The following is a 22,109-nucleotide window of genomic DNA, read 5'->3' on the forward strand; positions in this document are numbered from 1 at the left end:
TTTAAAAATACTTACAGTTGGTTTTGCTGGATGTAGTAGCCATGAAGCAAATCTTTGGGGTCCGGCTTGAGAGTAATAGGGGCCTAAACATGTCACTATGTTGCGCGCTCGATGCATTTTTAACTGAAAATAATATATGTAAATATAAATATACGTGGTTAATAAATATGATGTTTGTTGAAAACAAACAAAGACTTAATAAATATTAATTCTTATTCACCATGGTAAATCGAAATGGTCTTGAGAATCAAAACAAAATAATAATGAACAGAAGCGCGAGTTTTTTTAAATATATACTTCGCGTTAGTAGCGCATTAACTGCAAATAATAGTTAATCAAAACTGAGGTGTATCGCCATTTTAAAAATGTTTTATTTAACCATGTTCGAATGCAAAACATAAAAAAATTAGCAATATAAGTTTACGAGAAAAACGCGTGGTATTCGGATGAAATAATAATTAACTTATTAGAAAAATAGCTTTTCATTTTACAAAGAAGCATACGAAAACAGAATGACAACAACAAAGCTGTGGATGATCCTTTGAAACACAATCCCTAAAGAGACAAACAAATATAGGATGGCCCATTTAAAAATTGGAATTTATCGATAGCAACAACTTGCCTGTTGGCCACACCGTGCGGAATTCGAAGTTGCGAAATACGGAAAAAACTAAGAATTTTGAGACCTTTCTAACGATGTATAATACTTTATATGTTTTCTTTACAAAAATATCTAAACCGTAAGATCACTAGATCACTAGATCACTAGGACCACTAGATGGACCACCCGTTATATATGCAGCAGACATTCGCGAATTATTTACGCGTTCACGGTTCGATAAATATTTCAAAAGCAAAAAATACGATGAATCAATCTATCTTTGTTGATGCCGTTACCTAATAATAAGAGCGAACGAAGTTGGCCGTCGGCCAAACGACGCCGAGGATTACTATCGGACGTCATGTTTTGGAGCGATCGTTTAGGATTCGAACTTACGACCTTGTCCGTTGGTTTGCAATTCTAAATGACGTTCAAATGAAACACATTCTATTATTGTGATAATTATTGCAAAGTATGGTATAATACCACGGCGCTGCGGCAACAATAAGAGGAAAAGTATTTTTTTATGAAGAATAAAGTCTAGGTCAAATGAACAGCGAATATGTTTGGCAGCGTGCTAAAAATACTAATTTACAGATTAATTTTAACCCGTATTGATCCAATATGATAACAATTTGATAAAAAAAAGTGAAAACCGATATCGCTACTGCTTGATATCAGGCTGCTCGAGGCGTATCTGGGACCTCTAATTCAAATCCCATAGTTCTAACCACTTAACCACGGAGAAACCCACTTAAGCCACATAAATCACATATTTTGAGTAAATTGTATTTTTACATTATTTTTTTTTGAAGAGCAATCAAAACCTAATTGTCCTCTAAGCTGTTGTGCTGATTTTGACCTAATACTAGTCTGTTTGACAGATGGCAACCCAATCAGTTATCACATCTCTGTATGATATATATTATTACAATTTCTGTAATAGGGCGAGTATTTTTAATAGTGCAGCAATGCCGGGTGAGGGCTATTTTCTTGAAAACACATTGCTATCTATATTTCCAAGTGAAAATCGTTGTCACTGCTGCCTGACAACAAGCTGCTCGAAGTGGGTATCGAACCGGGACCTCTGAAACAAGTCCGGTCGCTCTTAATCGCTTACCTACGGGCGAACCCGTGTTTTTACATAATTTGAAAAACTTTAAATGTGGATAGTAATAAGCAATATTTTCATTTACTTACAACAAAAAAAAGAGAACAAAGTAACCGATGTGTTTAGAAAAGATTGCAGACTGATAATTTTGCCAGAGCGTTTTCGATGTAAATGTTGGCCCCGGGCACTGTTGATTAAATCAACGCATAAAAACATGTGAGTTCAGTGCATTTACGGTTTCAACTGCACTACAATTATGATGTATTGCAGAAAATATTTAGGACTTTTTATTTCGACTTATTTTTAAAAAATGATTTTGTTAATTTTTAACTTCCCGTAGGGCAAGTTATAGTAATCGCAAAAAAATCGAAAATGAAAATTTTTATATATCTTTACGTTTCAAAGGTTTCTGAACATTTTGGCATACCTTAGAAAAAATGGATGTATGTGTGTGTATGTGTGTGTGTGTATGTATGTATGTATGTATGTATGTATGTATGTATGTATGTATGTAAGTGTGTGTATGTATGTGCGGATACAAATTTTCGTCGACGATTTCGGGAACACGAATCAACCGATTTGTATAATTCAAAAAACATTCGATTTGTATTGATAAGGAGACGTGCTGATTAGTTTTTGGCGCAGGGAGGTCTAGCCGTTCCGAAGATACGGGGCAAAAAGTGCCGAAAACGGTAACTCAGTTTTTAAGAGAACGGAGCGTCCGATTTTAATAATTCAAAAAACATTTTACTTGTATTGAGAAGGTGAAGAACCGATCAATTTTCATAAAGGCAGGTCTAGCGGTTTCGGAGATCTAATGAAAAAAGTGAAAAAAATGCCATTTGGCGGTCAAAAATGATCATTAGACTTATGTACATCAAATTATCAGATATTTTATAGATATTTTAACAATAAGTATGAATTTGGTTTACAGTCCTATGGGTTCCGTACCAATGTTTACGCGTTAGACGGCGACGCGGCGCTTACGAGCTTTGATATTTCGTCTTTATGCAGTTAAAGCAGTACGATTGCTTTGAAAAAAAGTTTAGATCTTTCAGAATATGTCAAAATATAGAAAACATTTTTTTTTCAAAAAAAAAAAATTTTTTTTTTTTTTTTTTTAAAAAATTTTTTCAAAAAAAAAGTAATTTTTGGTCCAATTTATAGTTTCTCAAAAATCTTATTTTTTCGAAGTAAATTTTTTTCAAAAATGTTAATCGTTTTTTAAAAAAAAAAATGGTACGGAAAGTTCCAGCAATTTGCCTTAAGGCACGATGCCTTAATTGCCTTAAGAGAGAATTCCACTTACAGCTAGTTTATCAATGAACAGAGCATTAAGATAAAATAGAACAGAAGAGCATTATCTAAAGACGAAATTCTTGTTTACATCTCATATAAAATGTATCTTTTATCTTTCTTTAACTACTTATTTTATATTCAAAAATTGTTTTACACATTATACATTTTTCATTATAGTGGTATAAAAAACTGTCAACATGAAAAGAAAAAAAAAGCAGTTCAATAAAAATTATTAATTACACCTAATAGCAGCAGCTGATGTACTTGAAAAAACTTATATCAATTTATTTATAAAATAAATATTGAATCGAAACCCTTAGGGCGTGCAACGTACTGTAGTAATATATTACCGGATTCTTTCAGTTTTTCAATGTAACCATATCACATATGCATCCATGAATAAAATGTGAACCATTTATTATATGCAAATTAATCGAGTGACGCCAAAGGTTATCATGTTACGAAATATTTTAAGACTTTGTCTTGGACAACGACCTTATGTTACAGTGGGTGTGTCATTAGATAACTCCGGAAACCTCAACTTATAAAATGTAGAGCAGTTTCAAAGATTTTTAGGTCAACACGTACATTATAAGAAGTGTAAAAATAAAATAAAATAATTATAGTTGGAAATACATACAATTACTTTACAATGCAATATTGCTTGTACATATATTTACGGTTATTAAGTATATTAAACATGAAATAGGGTACATTTTTATATTACAATGAGGAACATAATGAAAAACATGGACTGCAGCGAAGCAACCCCCATGAATCTAATTCCAATATACATAACTTTATAGATATGTACGAGTTTAATTCAAAACTGTTATATATCAAATCCATAAATCAATATCTATAATAATTAAATAAAAAGTTAAGTATGATTAACTAGCAAAGGTAAATATTTTATATTTATTATTTAATTTTTTAAGTGCAATACGAAATTTATGAATAATATTAAAACGATTTTACGTTCTATGTAAGATTTATAATAGTTTATCGTAAAACAATTTATAAATGTTTTCTAAATATTGTAACAATCTACAATAATTACACTCAAATTTACGACTAGTAAAGTAGAATGTATCAAAACATGCCGATACAAGTAACAGTTCTTTCTAACGGGTTTCCATCAAAAGAATCTATTTATAAAAACAGATTGGATTACTGCTGTAGTAAAAATGCATTTTACTAACATCGATAATTATATATATATATATATATATATATATATATATATATATATATATATATGTATATATCATATATATTCGAATTTCCTTGCTCCTAAGGGCTCGAATGGTTCCAAATAGATAAAAAACAATTCTCTGAAAGTTTTAGCTCTTAATATTGTATTTTAGATAGAGCGCAATTCAATCAATAGCATGGAAATAGCATGAAAAAATTGTCAAACATTTTCAAAAATTTTGCAGAGCATCGAATTTTCAATAAAAACTGACACGAATTTTCACTTTTAATTCATTTGTCGCTAAGTTAAACCTAAAAAAAAATTTTTTTTAATTTTCAAATTTTTTTCGTTGCTATTTCCATACAAAGTTTGATTGAATTGCACACTATTTAAAAGTTAATATTAGGAGCTAAAACTTTCAGAGAGTTGTTTTTTATCAATTTGGAACCATTTGAGCCCTTAGGAGCAAGGAAATTCGAAAATGTCCATATTAAGGACCATCCTAATATATATATATATATATATATGTATATACAGAAAACATTGAGTATAAAAAATAATTAACTGATTGTATGTGTGTGGTATATATAAGTAAAAGAGGCAGCTAACACAAATTAAATGAATGGTTTACCTACTGCAACGCAAATCTCATTAATTTTACTGGTACATATTAATAGATACTCATTGCAAGTGCCAGCCTAATCTGAAACCGATTTCATGTAAATTGAATTGGCACCTTTGGATATTCCCTCTCAAAACCTATATTTCAATCCTTACGACTTAGGGGTATAACGTATAAAACATATATTTATACGATTCTTATTCATACTGAACGTGAATATGAAATTTCATAAAAATCGGTAAAATGTTTATATATATATATATATATATATATATATATATATATATATATATCATAAATCGGTTGAATATTTTTAAAGCATATATGAGTGTTTGTTCACATTAGCCTAGTTATCATTTTAGCACTGCACTAATTGTCAACAAAATAACCTCGGAAAAAATGCACTGTTTCTATGTCGTAAAAAAAGAATTCCAGTTGTTTAAAGATTTCATTCGTGATCATGCTGACAATGTACAAAACCTAAATTTATCTTCAAAAGCACACAATTACTTGAATAAAGTTTTGATTGACAAAAAAAGCACACAATTGATATAAAATAACTTGAATTCTTGCCAGATCATTTTCTGTGATGATATTTGTACTATTTTATATTTCATGTAATTGGATTCTCGAACAATCTTACGTGCAATGCGATAACTTTGTATCATGTTACACTTGATAATCAATTCGTTATATATGAAAATATTATAGTTGGTAACAGTCATAATTAAAAAAATTGAAAAAATGAAAAATAAAACACAAGTGGTGGGCACGGCCGTAATGGCATCAAACTCGACTGGCATAAAAGTTCGACATCTCTTTTATGCCGATGGATTTTGGATCAAATCCCGGCACTTAACTAATGTACTTGTAATTATAAGAAATATACCACAATGTTCTATAAGCTGTTGGTTAAGACTTATGACTACTTAATTCATGAGAGGCAATCCATCGATTTACCATTCTCGTATGTGTGGGATATTTTTGATATAAGCTCTTACGTCTAATAGTTAACACGTAAATTAACTTGAAAATTAATAAATTTTAGCTATCAAAAAAAGTCAAGTCATTAATTGGAAATAATTATTAATATCTTATCACACAAAATATACAAGAAATAAATATTATTCACTGTTAGCCAAAAACTTTGAGCTATTAATATCAAAATCGTTTATTTTTGTTTATTGAAGTGGGAGTGTCCCATCGTTCAAGGTTAATGTCATGGGATTTTATCAAATCGTCAGTCACGGATATCTTGCTGTACTTTTCGAATCCAGGGACGACACACCTTCTTTTATTTGAAAAACATTAAGCTTACAGAAAATTAAGGCAGCATATTCGTATGTTGTTGAAAAGAATAAAGAGTATAAAAGTTTAATCGGGAATTAAGACTTTCGATTTTTTGTATTTTTTTGCTTGTTTATAAAATCGGAAAATAATAAAAATAAAACTCCTTTCTGTAATCTGATTGTATCATTTCTAATTCGTATAATATGTTTAGTACGTTTTTAGTTTTAATTACTATATTTTAACAAAAGTGGAACAAGTGTCCATTATTTTAGTGAAAGCAGGGAATAAGGCCCGACTTCTTCAAATACCAAAGTTGTAAATCGACTCATAACAAATTTGTTCACCCTCTTAAGTTAAACTCTTTGGTTTAAAATTTTATAAATATAAATGGGAGTTAAATACAATTATCCAATACCAGCAGCAATTATTAAAATAAATAATTTGAAAAAGATATTTCCAGGAGAAAAACGCGACCGAAATATAATTTCATCTCGTCGCAAGAAAATCGATAATGTGACGTCAACAGGGCAAGACATATCAAATTCTAGGTCAACGGTATAATTCGATATCTGGGATGAATTTACTATGCAAACTAAAATTTGAAAAAAAAGTTAAATATTTGATCAAACGATAAATTTAGAAATAGACGTAATACATATTGTTGGCAAAACATATATATTTAACAAACACTCACACATAATAATTTACTCAAAATATATAGTTCAGAAAATACAAGCGAACTTCGAACAGTAAAAAAAGATGCGGTGCCAAAACTATGCAAATAACATTTTTGGGAGTTTTTCAATATTTAAGCTATAAAGCTTCAATTCAGGATTTCAAGGTACTATTTCAAATATTTACGGTATAACAAATTACATATATGATACATTCCATGAAATGTATCGCTATTAAAAGATCGGAAGAACGTATAGCAGTACTATTATTCAAATCATTAATTAATATAATTTAATTGCTATCTTAATCACACATTACTAATATTTAATAATCAATATTTTATAAAAGTAATATTTTTGAATCTATTCAATGCTAACAAAATAAGGAAAAATAATGCAAAACATATGTATTTGCACAATATCAGTGTGTTACCGGTATTGATTAAAGTATGTATATTCTACGTAATATGAAAAAATCGTATCGGTATTTTTAGTAACATATTGAAAACACTTCAGATTTTAGTAATAGTATTGTTACAACGTTATAATAAATTATAACGAAATAAACTACATCTACAACTTCAACTATAAAATGTAATATATATATATATATATATATATATATATATATATATAGATATTTCATTCGATAAAAATTCATATCATCTTGTTATGCATATATACAAGTATTTAAATAATAGAAATTGTTGATTATACACATATTTTTTGAATATTTAAAATAATATTCGCATTGATTGATGGACTTTTTCAGATATAAATGGCACAAAATCACATTTTAGTAATGCATTATTTCTCTGAAACCAACAGCATTTCGTATTGTGAAAGCATATAATATTAGAATATAATAAAATATTATATTAATAAAGTTTTTGTATTTTAAAATATAATCATATATTAGTAGTTTATATAAGAAGACTTTGAAGAGATTAGAATTATAATCTTATTTTCTTCATTTTATATGATTTGTAAAGAAAGCTCTATACTATAGAGTCTATAGTACATATATATATATATATATATATATATATATATATATATATATATACAAAAATATTAAAACTATATTGCAAAAATATCGATCACTTACTTTGTATATTTGTCGTATATTACAATTTTTTCTCACTTAAAAATGGATGTTTTGAAAAGAAACAATAATAGCAGCTTTAGAAAACAGCGTCTTAAAAGTCTATGTATAATAGATAATTTTTATTTATGTAATAAAAAAGTAATCGCCTAACTTCTCGAGCACTATTTTAACTCTACACAAATTAAATTATCGAATAACACAAAAACATATGCTTATTAAATACATTGCGTCCCACGAGCGAGTTTAAATAAAAACTGCACTAATTACCAGAATTAATATTGGAATTTAAATTATTTAACACGCCTCTAAATCGAATGCCTCGAACGACTTTGTGTTTTCGCACATATTAGCTAACAATAACACGATTATTTTCCATTGTTTTATAATATTGTTTGTGTTTTGCCTAAAACATTATTTATTGTGACTAATTACAAACATGTTTATATAATATTTCATTTACAAATTCTATACATAACTTTTTCGAAAAATCGAATAAAAATCGTTACAGAATGTATATAGAATTGTTTAATTTTTTTTTTTTTTTCAAAATAGGAGTATTTTCGAATTTGAGGTTCTCGGGCCGAGCGTTTTAGATGAACAAATCTGCGTATTAAAACAGAATTGGATTTTTATATGCATTTATTGAAATTGCGCATTAGAAATATTTAATTTAAAGTAATTTAAAAGGCTTTGCCAAAAAAGTTACATAAAATTGACAATTATGCGACTAAATTACGTGATTCAAAAGTTGGCCCATTACCGATAGAACTATTTATACACGTTTTTTGTCTGACCGACCGAGACAATGATTTTCAATTTCGGAATGCGTCTTTTTCCTCTTGCAATTCATTTGGCAGTAAAACGTAAAACCCATAAAAATTATTACGTATTCAAAAATAATAATTCTAATAACAATTTTACAAAAAAAAAAAATGAAAATTTCTTCGATCTGAGAACAAAAAAAAGTACAAAAATAAATATATTACAATTTTATATAAAGTAAAATAAATATAAATAATATATGAATGAAATTTACACAAGATATAATATTCGAAACTGGTAAAAACCGCTCGTCCGCAGGCGTTACGTGTGTGCGCGAAATAAAAGGCTCACGCAACAATGTTAAGGGGTTAGGGGTACTTGCCGGCACGAAACGTTATTAAACGATGTTTTTCTACAAAAATCTTAATACAGCATTATTATACAATGTTTTGACTTGATGTAACAAAAATTTCAGAAAAAAAATCAATATTCCCAAAGTTATAGCTGTTTTTGTTGACCCTGTTTCGAAAAACGGTCCTGGCGGTGACCATCATAACTCCCTGGATATTCATCTAAAATCAATCAAATTAAAAAAATAGTTTTATGAATAGTTAATCCCGGGCCGGATTGAAGGTTTTCTTTTTTTTGCAGAAATTAACAAAATGGCAGCATCAGGAAGAAAAAATCTTGATGTTTGGGTAAACATCAACATTTAATTCAACAGTTAATTGGTCTTAAAAAATTCAAATTTTTGAAAAAATAAAAATCCTTCGATCAGGCACGAGTTTATTATGTATTCTAAAAGCTGTATAAATTTCATTAAAATCTACTAAGCGTTTTTTGAGTTACAGTGGTCACCGATTCAAAAAACATAGTTTTGAGAAAAACGCGTTCAAAGTTTTACATTGGATGTACGTACAGAAATACGAATTATTAATTCATTTACACCGAGCCATCTATTCCTAGGCCTAATAGTTCTTCAGTCATTGAGCAACTTTCCAAAATTTCCATTTGCTGTTGCCTACGAAGCATTCTGCCCTCCCGTGTCGTCTCGTGGGCGCGCTGATCTGCTACTTTCACACGTGCAGTATCCAATTTTTCAGCATAGCAATGGGAATTATACCAACAATTAGGTCCTAGGGTACCCATAATCAATAGTAATGATTATGTATATGTTTTCAGCAATTTGTACGATAGTAGAACTAGTATTCACGGATTTTAGGCATATTTTTTACACTAGTTGGTTGAAGCTCTTAATTTTTTCTGATTATGGATTCAATCTTGAACTACACATCTTGAAAGTAAACTAGTTGGTTTGGTATTTAGCCTTGAGGCAAGTTACATGAACTTCCCGAAATGTGTAAATAATCGACTTAATCAAAAAAAAAGTGTAATTAATATACTTCATTAATCCTACTTTAAAAAAAACGATAATAATTTTAGCAAACTTTGACTTTTTTTGGAATTTTTAAAATTAAACTACTTGTCGTTAGGCCGTAATATTACAGTAAGTTCTATAAGACCATGATGTATATCGCCAAAAAAATTTCCATGAAAATCGGCTTAAATTTTTTTTTTCAACAGTTAATTACAAGAAAACGGCTCGGTAGATTTTCACCTAAAATTAATCAGTATCATTCCCAAGTAATATCTTTCTAACAGTTTTTGATTTTTTAAAATCGGTTCGGTAGGATGAGCTTAAATGTCGACGAAAATTTAACACTTTTTTTCAACAGTTAATTACGAGAAAACGGCTCGGTAGATTTTCACCTAAAATTAATCAGTATCATTCCCAACTAATATCTTTCGAACAGTTTTTGATTTTTCAAAATCGGTTCGGTAGGATGAGCTTAAATGTCGACGAAAATTTAACACTTTTTTTCAACAGTTAATTACAAGAAAACGGCTCGGTAGATTTTCACCTAAAATTAATCAGTATCATTCCCAACTAATATCTTTCGAACAGTTTTTGATTTTTCAAAATCGGTTCGGTAGGATGAGCTTAATAGTCGACGAAAATTTAACACTTTTTTTCAACAGTTAATTACAAGAAAACGGCTCGGTAGATTTTCACCTAAAATTAATCAGTATCATTCCCAACTAATATCTTTCGAACAGTTTTTGATTTTTCAAAATCGGTTCGGTAGGATGAGCTTAATTGTCGACGAAAATTTAACACTTTTTTTCAACAGTTAATTACAAGAAAACGGCTCGGTAGATTTTCACCTAAAATTAATCAGTATCATTCCCAACTAATATCTTTCGAACAGTTTTTGATTTTTTAAAATCGGTTCGGTAGGATGAGCTTAATTGTCGACGAAAATTTAACACTTTTTTTCAACAGTCAATTACAAGAAAACGGCTCGGTAGATTTTCACCTAAAATTAATCAGTATCATTCCCAACTAATATCTTTCGAACAGTTTTTGATTTTTTAAAATCGTTCGGTAGGATGAGCTTAAATGTGGACGAAAAGTTTTTTTCAAATTACAAAGAAACGGCTTGGCAGATCGTTGCACAAAACTGACAAACGATAGTCCTCACCGAAATACATCAAATGGCTTTTAAATTTCTAAAATCGGTTCAGGCGTTTTTGAGAAAACGTCGATCAAAAGTCTAATTTTGACAAATGCCAAAAAGACCATACTGATTTTTGCAAACTTTGACGAATTTTTAAAGCTGAACCAGTTGTCGTAGGGCCGTAATATTTTAGTATGATCTAGAAGACTATGGTATCTATCGTCAAAAAAATAATCATAAAAATCGTCGAAATTTTTTTTTTAAAAACTTTATTACAAGAAAACGGCCCGGCCGATCTCTACCAAAAACTAATCAGCACGATTCCCAACCAATATCTTTCGAACGGTTTTTGAATTTTCAAAATCGATTCAGAATTGCGGGCTAAAACGTAGACGAAAAATTTTTCACTTTTCTGCCATTTATAAAGAAACGGCTTGGCCGATCGTCGCACAAAACTGACAAACAATAGTTCTCGTCGAGATACATCGAATGGCTTTTAAATTTTTGAAATCGGTCCAGCCGTTTTCGAGAAAACGTCGATTTACGGCAAAAAATCTGTTCACATACACACACACACACACACACACACACACACACACACACACACACACACACACACACATACTTTTTCCAAATTTGGTCTCATTCGATTCAGAATGGCTTGAAACGTCGAGAAAACATAAAATTAGCGAATCGGGTTTTTTGATGAAAACATAAACTTCTCCTTCGGGAAGTTAATTATCATTGCTGAGATCGTTTTAAATCGGTTTGAAAGCTTTTAAAACATCAGGAGGTGAGGGAGAATAATCTTGAGTATAAGTATCGAGCTCTCCACTTGCGTCAACGCGGTAAGAGTCCAATAACTCAAAAAGTAATCATCGAAATTTTCAGAGAACATTTTCAAGATATTACACTTAATGAAAATGCAAAAAAATAAAAATCGATTTTTCAAAAATTCCAAGTACCCCTAATCCCTTAAGGCGACTGAGCATGGCTTTAAATTAGAATCATTAACTTAACAGTATAAATATTTTTTTTAAGAAATTCAATAAAGTAATATCTTTTTTAAATGTACAAAATATGAACAATGAGGCTCCAGGCAAATTTTTGGAACTACCCGTTATCATAATGAACAAATACTAGGTAAATCAAATCAATTAAATATTAACTGGTGTTGATAATTTGATGTACATATGTCTAATTATCCTTTCTTACCGCCAAACGGCTTTTTTTACTTTTTTCACTAGATCTCCGAAACCGTTAGACCTGCCTTTACCAAAAACTAATCAGCACGTCTCCTTATCAATAGGAATCGAATGTTTTTTGAATCATTGAAATCGATTAAACCTTGTTCCGAAAATGTCGACAAAAAATTTGTATCCGAACACACACACATAATTTTTTTCTAAGGTATGCCAAAATGTTCAAAAACCTCCACAAAGATATATAAAAATTGATCTTTTTCGATTTTTTGCGATTACTATAAGTTACCTATGAGAAGTTAATAATTTAAAAAAAACTTGTTCAAAACATTAGAATGTTAATGCTTCTTTGAATTTGTAGTCCTTTAGATCAAATCCTTTATCTGATGCAATTGTAACATACAAGTTTAAACAGGATTGCGTAAAAAATTACCTTAAGAGCACATAAAATAAATATGTGAAATACTCCAACCGTATAAAAGAAAAATGCTGACGATTTGGACCTAATTTAAAACCCATGAGTGAATTAGAATCTACAAAGTTAGAAACCTTACGTCTACCATGTGATAGTAACCAGTTACAATTTTGTTATTCTTCTATAAATGTAAAGAAAGAAAATCTGCATCCTATTCAGAAAATGTAAGTAAGTATGGCATTGGTAATAAAAAGGTAAATAAAATGTTTGCATTAGCAGTCTGCATTGCGCAATGCTGTAACAATGTTTCATCATGTTTGATAATGTATGAGAGATAGAAGCGTTTATGTAAAAAATTATCTGTTTCAGATGTAGTAACTGACAGCGGAAAAACAAGCCACGTTAAAAAAATATTTTTTTAAATTAATATATAGAATATTTGATTGAAATAATATGCATCATAAATGAATTGAAATAGATATTTCTTTGTTTTTGTTATAACAGCAATCAGAAATAGATGTGTTCGTTCTATGAGCTGTAAACGATTCTAAGTCGATGCAACTTCACTGATATGCTATTATAACACATCACAAAGATGCAGTTAGAATAACATTGTTTTTTGACATTTGTGCGTTCTCTAGGTTTTCTATCTAAACCGCCTGACTGCACAGCAAAACCACAAGGAATTTTTACAGTATTTAGTACCATTTTGTATGAGAAGCGCTATGTAACATAAATCCTATGTAACATTAGGATAGAATCTTCATTACGGCAGAATCGGCCGAATAACGCAAGCCTACATTACGATAGCACGTCAAAACTACTCAGTAAATTTCTTAAGCAAACAGTACTCTATTAAAATATACAATTGATTTTAAGATTTAAGAAATCAAAATTGACAATATAATACACTTCTCATTAGTAACTGTAACCTTTTTTTAGATTTATTGTTACAACTCTTGTACAATTTTAATATAAAAATAATAATTAGAACATTTGCTTGCTTATTTTTAAGGATGGAAGGATTTCACATGTTAAAGGTGTGGTTCAGGTTTATCATATGTTCAGAAAGCATCGTTTTGAATTGCTTTGGGTTTTTTGAATCATATATATATAATGATTAAGCCTCTTCTATATAAGTATAAATCAACGTATATATAATTCAAAAAAACCCAAATCAATTCAAAACGATGCTTTCTGAACATATGATAAACCTGAACCACACTTTTAACATGTCAAATCCTTCCATCCTTTACATTGAAAAAAATTGTGACCTTAGAAAGATAGTTGAGTCTTTACTTATATCCCTTAATACTTCTTGTGTAAACAAACGTAATTCCTCTCATCTTTTACATGACAGTTCCAAAGTCATTAATTTCATGAATTTCGAATTTCGTTCGTTATATTTCTTCTCTGTTTTTCTTTCCCCTTTCGTTTCTCACAACTCTCTCCCACACCTTCATTACACGTGCGGGTACTACACTGCGTTGTAACCTTGATCAGTGTCCACAATGCAATGCTATCAACAACATTAAATATAGGAGGGCAACATGTGCTATTTCTCGTTTGTTAATATAATAGTATTTTATTATTTTACACAAATTTAGTGTTTGATCAATTTTACATCATATTTAATTTTTTCTGTTGTTTTTCCTGGTTTGGAATGTATAATTTCCTCCTTTTATATATTTATATTTATCATCAACTGTGTTTTTATGTTATTTTACATTACTGAATAATGACACACATAAAGTGTCAAAACGTTTAAAGGAATAAATAATTTTGTTATTTAATCTTCTTTTTTTAATTCGAAAACGATTGGGCTGCAAAAATATTACAAATATGTATCAACTTCGACAAAACTATCATCATATATATATATACTCGTATATATATATATATATATATATATATATATATATATATATATATATATATATATAAATGAAAGGGAAACCATACAATAGAGAATTCGTGATGAGATGAAAATATTACATGCGTTTACTGACATTAGTCAATGCAACTGAAAACTTAAAAGAGCGAGATCAATTCGGTGATAATCCATTAACACCAAAGATTCTAAAACTTCAGTAAATCAAGTTTCTTATATTTTTACTTCAAAACATATTAAAATACGGTCGATTTCTTCGTAAAATACACGATAAACTGGTACTAAAAACAGTCAAAATCCTTGTGGTTGCTGCGCAGTCATGCGTTTCAGATATAAAACCTAACCTAGAAAACACACAAATATCAAAAAACGATGTGGTTTGGCCGTGTCATAACTGGTTCTTTGTGATATGGCTTGATGACATATGAGTGATGGTGATGTTGCATTTCGTGTGTAGAAGGCATGATCGCACAGCAAATACATGGCAATTTGACCGTATTTAGTAGCAATTTGAAAACTGAAACGTGACGTAGCCTTGATATGACATTCGTCTATTTAACGGTAGAATCGTCCCATAGATATGAGGGAAATTTCTCAATAAGATCTACCAAATTATACTTACGTTTCATAAATTGTCAAAAAAAAAATTCATCTTCATTCCATCTAACAATAATCGGCAACGCAATATGGTTTTTAAGTTCTGAGAATGGCGAAACAAAATTAACATTGAATACGAGAAGTAAAACGGCGTCCGTAGATGAAATAATAAGTTTTTATATATACTAAATATTGTTATCGAGCAATGTTAATAAAAATAACAAGTTTTCAAATAATTACTTAAATTAAATAATATTATCTTGCGGCCCCTAGTTTAAGCATTTCGAAGTTGAAGAGACAGACATCAAACAAACCGATATTAAAGTTTCAAGGCCTGTACTAACAACTACAGCAAATCCTGCTTAATTAGCACCAGTCTGGAAATTAATGTCAAATATTTTTGTGTCACCGATAATAATTATTTACAACAACACCAGTTTTAAAATTTTTAACAAACCTGATTATGTATTAATTCATGGATCAGAAAGAAGAACAATAAGGCATCGGATAACGTCTTAAAAAATCAAAATATCGGATGTGAAATAGTAAATAAATTTTACTCTGAATGAATTTTCGTAAGTGTCGCGTAATCGACCACCAAGTTTAGATAATTCATTTGTTTAGACACTATACTATTCGACACACAATGCAATTTTAATCACAAATTTTTCTAAATAAAGCGTTCTACTATTATTTAAAAAAAGTATCGTGCTGTTGATTTATTCAATGCCAACCATGCTTTTATATGCAGAAGACAAATCGAACAATTTTAATTAAAATATTCAGTTTGTACATGTTTGACAAAGTGTTGTGCCCTTAGTAAAATGAAATAACTTATTTTATGAAGTGTAATTAGTGTCATGTAAAGTATGATGTAACAGTTTTGTCTGTTATGTTAATATAAATTGTTACAGCAAAAAGTTGGCCGCCTGATTTTTTTTCATAGTATAATATTTTTAATATATTCTTGATATAAATACATATGTACGGATGAGTATCTATAACGGATTCCATATACTTGGAAACGAATGTAAACACCTGACTGCATTGTACACCTCGACAAGCGTGACCAGAATCATGTGAGCTCACGTATATTTTTCATTTATTGTTCAAGGCCTACGTCTACAATTACATCGAAAAAAAAATCATTCATTTTTGATAGATCGACATGTAATATGTATTTTGCATGATTGTTCTTTCATGAAGCTACAGCGTCACCACATTAGATAATAGGTTAAGTAATTGAAGATGTTAACAATGAGGAAAATGATTTTTAAACTTGTTATCAATTTATTATTGCAGTATTATTAGTTTCAAAACTTAACAGAGAGGAACCATGTGACGATTATTTTTTTTATTTAGGACCGAATAAATGTTGTAACTTCAATAAAGTAAATTGCGACTTGCTCGAAACGAGAGAAAATATATATAAATCATTTAAGAAAATATTATAAATAAACAAATCAAATAAGAAATAACAATCACACGCACATTGAATGATTGCAGAAATTATTGCAGCAATTATTACTATTATTTTGTCATTCAAAACAGTCTTAAAAAAATAAAGCCAACAACGCGACGTCAGCTTAAGATTACGTTACAAAAGATTAATTTCGTAAAGCATTAATTTTAAAAATCATTTTAAATGATTTCAACCGGTACTGTAAAAAAACCATAACAACAAAGAAATGTAATAAGATAATGTAAAATTAAACATTCGATTTTGGTGAAGGGACCATTTCGGATTCACAAAGATAAAAATACTAAAATCTACTAAAAATACCTAAATCCAAAAATTAGGCTTAAAGATTTTCATATGAAGGCATATTGAAATATTTTTTATCAGAGATTTTACTAATAAACAATCATTATTTTACTAAATTTAAGATTTCGTACAAATACATGGTCTGTTCAAAAAGTACCCGGAATTACTAATAATTAAATTTCGCGGGTCTGGAGTGTCTGATTGTCAAAATTTTTTTTTATTGTGTTGGTATACATGCCCCTAAAGTATGATGAAATTTTCAGCTATATTCACTGTTTACTTTGTCTGTGGTAGTCGCTAAGGTTCGACGTGTTTTTCTGAGCTCGGCGATTTTTACAATGGAAGAATTGAAAAAGTCAAAGAATTTGTATTAAATTTTGCGTAAAAAATGAAATAAAGTGTTGCAAAGTGCAAAAATTCACCAGATATGGCTCCGTGTGACTTTTTCCTATTCCCAAAGTTGAAGAGACCCATGAAAGGACGGCGGTTTTCCTCGATTGAAGAAAATCGCCGAGAGTGCTCAAGGACATATCAAAAAGTGAATATCAAGGGTGCTTCGAAAAATGGAAAAAACGCTGGCATAAGTGTATTATATCTGGGGGGGACTACTTTGAAGGGGACCACATTAATGTAGACGAATAAATAAATATTTTTTTGAAAAAACGAAAATTACGAAAACTTTTTGAACAGACCTCGTATTTCAAGCTAAGATTTCATAGCTCCAAATAAATATATAAACTGTATTGCTATACTAAATTGTTCTATTTTATTTCATTTGAAATAATGAACAAAATTCAATATCAGACTAAAATTTGATCATTATCAGTAATTTAATGTGCATTATTTTTGTTGCGCCATCTAGAGTTGCATACCATGCATTCCGATTTCAGAAATTAAATCTGTCAGATTATTAGTAAAATTGAAGTTCAATAATTTTGTGAATACAATCAAAATTTTCCAAAATAAAAAAAATCATATGTTAAAATTCGAGTATTTTCATGATACTATTATGATTCGATTAAGAAGTTTTATTTGTTATTTATTATTGGTTCATTAAATATATTTATCTAATATTTGTTTAAAACCGAAAAAAAAATCACTAGTTTGTAGAAGCACAATGTCATAACACATTTCCGTTTTATTTTATGAGCGTTAAGCGCCTCTACATCTTAAGGTCGATTTTCACGATACAGATTGCAGATATAGAGATAAACAAAACAAAAATCTTAATGTTTTGAAAAAATATATATATTAAAATATTGCACCTTATCAAAATTGTGATAAAACTAAATTGTTGTTCTGATAAAAAAATGCATGATCATGTTCTATCTTAAATTCGAAAAAATTCAATGATTTGCATCAGTTAAAAATACATTAAATGATTATACTTAATTGTGTTAGATACTATTAACAGATAAAGATAAATTTGCCGTTTATTATTATATTATTTATTATTATTATTATTATCCATTGCAATCATTCAACATCATCATTATTAAAAACACTTTTGTATCACAAAACGAATAATATTTTGATTAACAAAAAAAATATACAGTAATGTTATTTTATAATACAATTATTATTGTATTATTTGATAAATATTATTATATGCCCCAGTAATGACTGAATTCTTAAACACTTTGATATTGAATTTTGTCTGTCTAGTTTTTAATTTAATAGTTTTTACTTGAAGCAATTCTTTTTATACGAGGTCAGTTATCCTCAATGTCAAAGTAATTTTCTCATTGCATCTCGTCATGCATGTTGCAATGATACATTGAAATCAAATCCAGTATTTCATTGAATTCTTTAGCCAGTTTTATAACACTTGACACGTTTAAACTAAATTAAAAGTTTGTTATAAATCTTTACTAATTTATAGGCTTGTTTATGAAACTATATTTATATAGATTGTTTATAGTATAACTTTTAAAATATTTTTGGTATAAAGAGTGCTCAAACAATTGAAATGAACACGCAACGGAGAAAATAATTGGCACTTATATTATTATTATTATATATATATGAAATGAGTGTGCTGCCCTAGGGGTGAGCTGAGTTAAACTCCAACTCGATTCAGGGAATAATAGTGTGAGAGATTTCCCATTGCTATTTCACACCGCAGTGCCCGAGATGGGCTTATTTTCAATTGGAAACATATTTTTGATCTATATTTTCAATTGAAAATGGACATCGCGCTGCCCGTTGTCAGATTGCCAGAGCGGGTATTAGAACGCGCGGCCCTGTCCATACAAAGTCAACGCGTTAACGATCTTCGCCATGACGAATCCATATAAATTATATATACACAGTGGCGGCGCTAGACCATTTGTAGGCGTCGGCGAGATTCGTTTGCGAGGCCCCCCTTTTTTAAGGACAATTACTAAAACTTTCCGTGCCGTACTTTAAATGTTAAAAATAAAAGATTTTTTTGAAAACTTTGAAAAAAAAAGACTTTTTTTCTAAATTGAAATATTTATTTTTATTTTGAAATTTTTCGAAAATTTTGAACTTTTTCCAAAGCAATCACGCTTTAATTAATAAAATAAACTTTAATTAATAAAAAAAATTTTCGGGGCTTCTTGCGAGGCCCCCGGGAGCGCGAGGCCGTCGGCGACCGCCGACACCTAGCGCCGCTACTGTATATACATATATACATAACTATCAATATATATATATATATATATATATATATATATACATTCACACCTTTATAAATAAACTAATTTTCATTATAAAGAAACCTTTTTAAACCAACTTTTTTAACAGCTAAATTTATCTTCTACATATCAAATGATGAAGTACAATAGGCAAATTCCTAATATATTTATTTCCTCTCCATCAATATAACGAAAAGAGAAAAATCGAAAAAACAGAACATTCAATTCATTTCCTCAATATGATCCTTAACATTGCCATTCCTCTTTAATGGCAAGATGCATTCTTAAACAATATCGTTTCAAAAAAACAAAAATAAAATTGCTGATAAATATGCGGATATTTAATTGAATAATTGCACTCTTGCAATAAGCTTGACATCTGGTGTCAAAGACCGCAAAAATGCTGCAATTTTATTGCTGAAGTGTCATCAATCGTTTAGTTATCGCAGACAAACCAGTTCAAAGCAACTTTAGTAAATAAATGACGATTAAAGTTCAACAAGTTAATTATTAATGTAGAATAGAAATGCCATCCTTGTATCAATTTATTGCCATATGATCAGATTCTTATAAAATCTACAGTTTGTAGTAATTTATAATAATAATATAGGAACTAGTTAGCAAATTAGTGAAACTTCCCAAATTTTAGATACATATGGTTAATACATAGATTGAAACTAGAAATCCATAAAAAGCAACCTTACAGCGGAATAAATACTTCATTGCTTGATATGACAAAAATTAATTCATGCTCTTTAATAATTTCCAAACTCCAAAATCATTAACCAAGAAGCCCTGTTTGTTAAAAATATTAGAAACTTTTGGAAACCTTCAATGTTATGAATTTTTTATTATGCTGTTATCATTGATAATTGTTTAACTGTTGTGATGAAATTCCTAAAGCTAGTCTTATTGCTAGGTAACCCAGTGGTTGACCTTTCCCTTTTTGGTGAAATTGTTATTGGATTCTAATATTTAAAATATATATATATTGCAGCAATGACTCTAAAAGCTACTTTAATATTTTAGATATATAATTTCTATGATAATTATAAGGGAACTGTAAATTAGATGAAAGATAATATTAAGGATTTTTATTATCACTGCAAAAACTACTCAGATACCCGTGAATTAGTGGTTGAAAGCTATGCGATTTGAATGAAAAGTTTCAAGTTCATTTCTAAATGTATTTGTTAAAATTCCCAACCAAAATCTGTTATGATATCTGAGTAGTCTCGGCTCTTCTCAATTAGAAAAATGTTATATCATATCTCGTGATAAAAAGATTTAATTTTCGTGCCTTTCTATTTTTAACTTCCACTAGTCAGAAAAAGTTATTAAAAACTTTCGAATGTTTCACGAAGATTTGTGAACATATACAAGTTACCGTTAAATGCTTTTCGGGCAATTGATGATTTATGATTAGTTCATTGCAGATTATGCGAATGCCGTGTTAAACACGAGGACGTTTACAGCTGAAACATGTGCTCGAAACATTATTTTCATATACTTTATCAATAATTTTCAATTGAAATTCATATGATTAAAGAAAACCTAGCATATGATTTATGTCGTATAAACCTGGAAATCATATTTAAGGGCTCGTCACAGTAACCACTTCCCGAAGACAAAAATGGAACCGTCTAGTTAACAATGGCGCTCGTATTTTATTGCATATACAAACACATAGTGATAATTCGCCAAATAAATGCGTAAAAACTTTCTTAAATATTGAAATTATTTATTTTGATAATGAATACTGTTCGAAAAAAGTTTGAACGCCGTCAATACAAATAAATAAAACTGTAAATAATATTTAATGAAAATTCACTTAACAATTAAATCTTGTCTGTGATCGGTCAATTTTATGAAGAACGACCCCAAGTATCAAATTCCGTTGGTCGCAATCCTAAAGACACATTGACATTATCAGCAAAAATCTTAAACAAGTTAGCGTGCATAGTTTGCAAGTATAGTTGCAGTTTTTGTGAGTTGAAAAAAAGTAACAAGCTTACTACGTAAGCAGCATAATAAAAATTCAAAAAAAACCTAAAATAAATTTGACACCGTGTTTATTTTTGAAACAATGAGACAAACAAGAAATACAAGGTATGACAAAATCAAAGGTCACAAAGGTTCGAAAAAGTACATAAAGAAGCAGAACAACAAAACTAAATGAAAGCTACCTAAACACAAATTCAAACATATAATCTATAGAAATGTAAAAATATAATTTTTGTCTACAATAGGTCGTTAACTGAAAGTTGAGACGAAAATCTAGAAATTAAAATTTTTGCCCCAAATTCAAAAACAAAAAAAATTTGATACATATTTGAATATAAGATTTTTGCGAGTAATTAGAGAAAACAGGCACAAAATTTCAGTTTACGCAATCAAA

At 29.3% G+C, this 22,109-nt stretch overlaps 1 protein-coding gene across 3 annotated transcripts in view; it reads right to left on the reverse strand.

The window, feature by feature from the left end:
* LOC113378356 (2-oxoglutarate dehydrogenase-like, mitochondrial) overlaps positions 1-22,109 on the reverse strand; it is a 42,744-nt gene that overhangs the window by 16,676 nt on the left and 3,959 nt on the right. For all 3 annotated transcript variants that reach the window (XM_026618894.1, XM_026618893.1, XM_026618892.1), the window contains exon 2: positions 16-123. In XM_026618894.1, coding sequence (XP_026474679.1) covers positions 16-117 — 102 coding nt within the window. In that variant the 5' untranslated portion in view covers positions 118-123. The remainder of the gene's footprint in view (positions 1-15; positions 124-22,109) is intronic.

The sequence above is a fragment of the Ctenocephalides felis genome, unplaced genomic scaffold, assembly GCF_003426905.1.
Source record: "Ctenocephalides felis isolate EL2017-DRISC unplaced genomic scaffold, ASM342690v1 CF-g0.4_SCAFFOLD_01886, whole genome shotgun sequence".
Taxonomy (NCBI): Eukaryota; Metazoa; Arthropoda; class Insecta; order Siphonaptera; family Pulicidae; genus Ctenocephalides; species Ctenocephalides felis.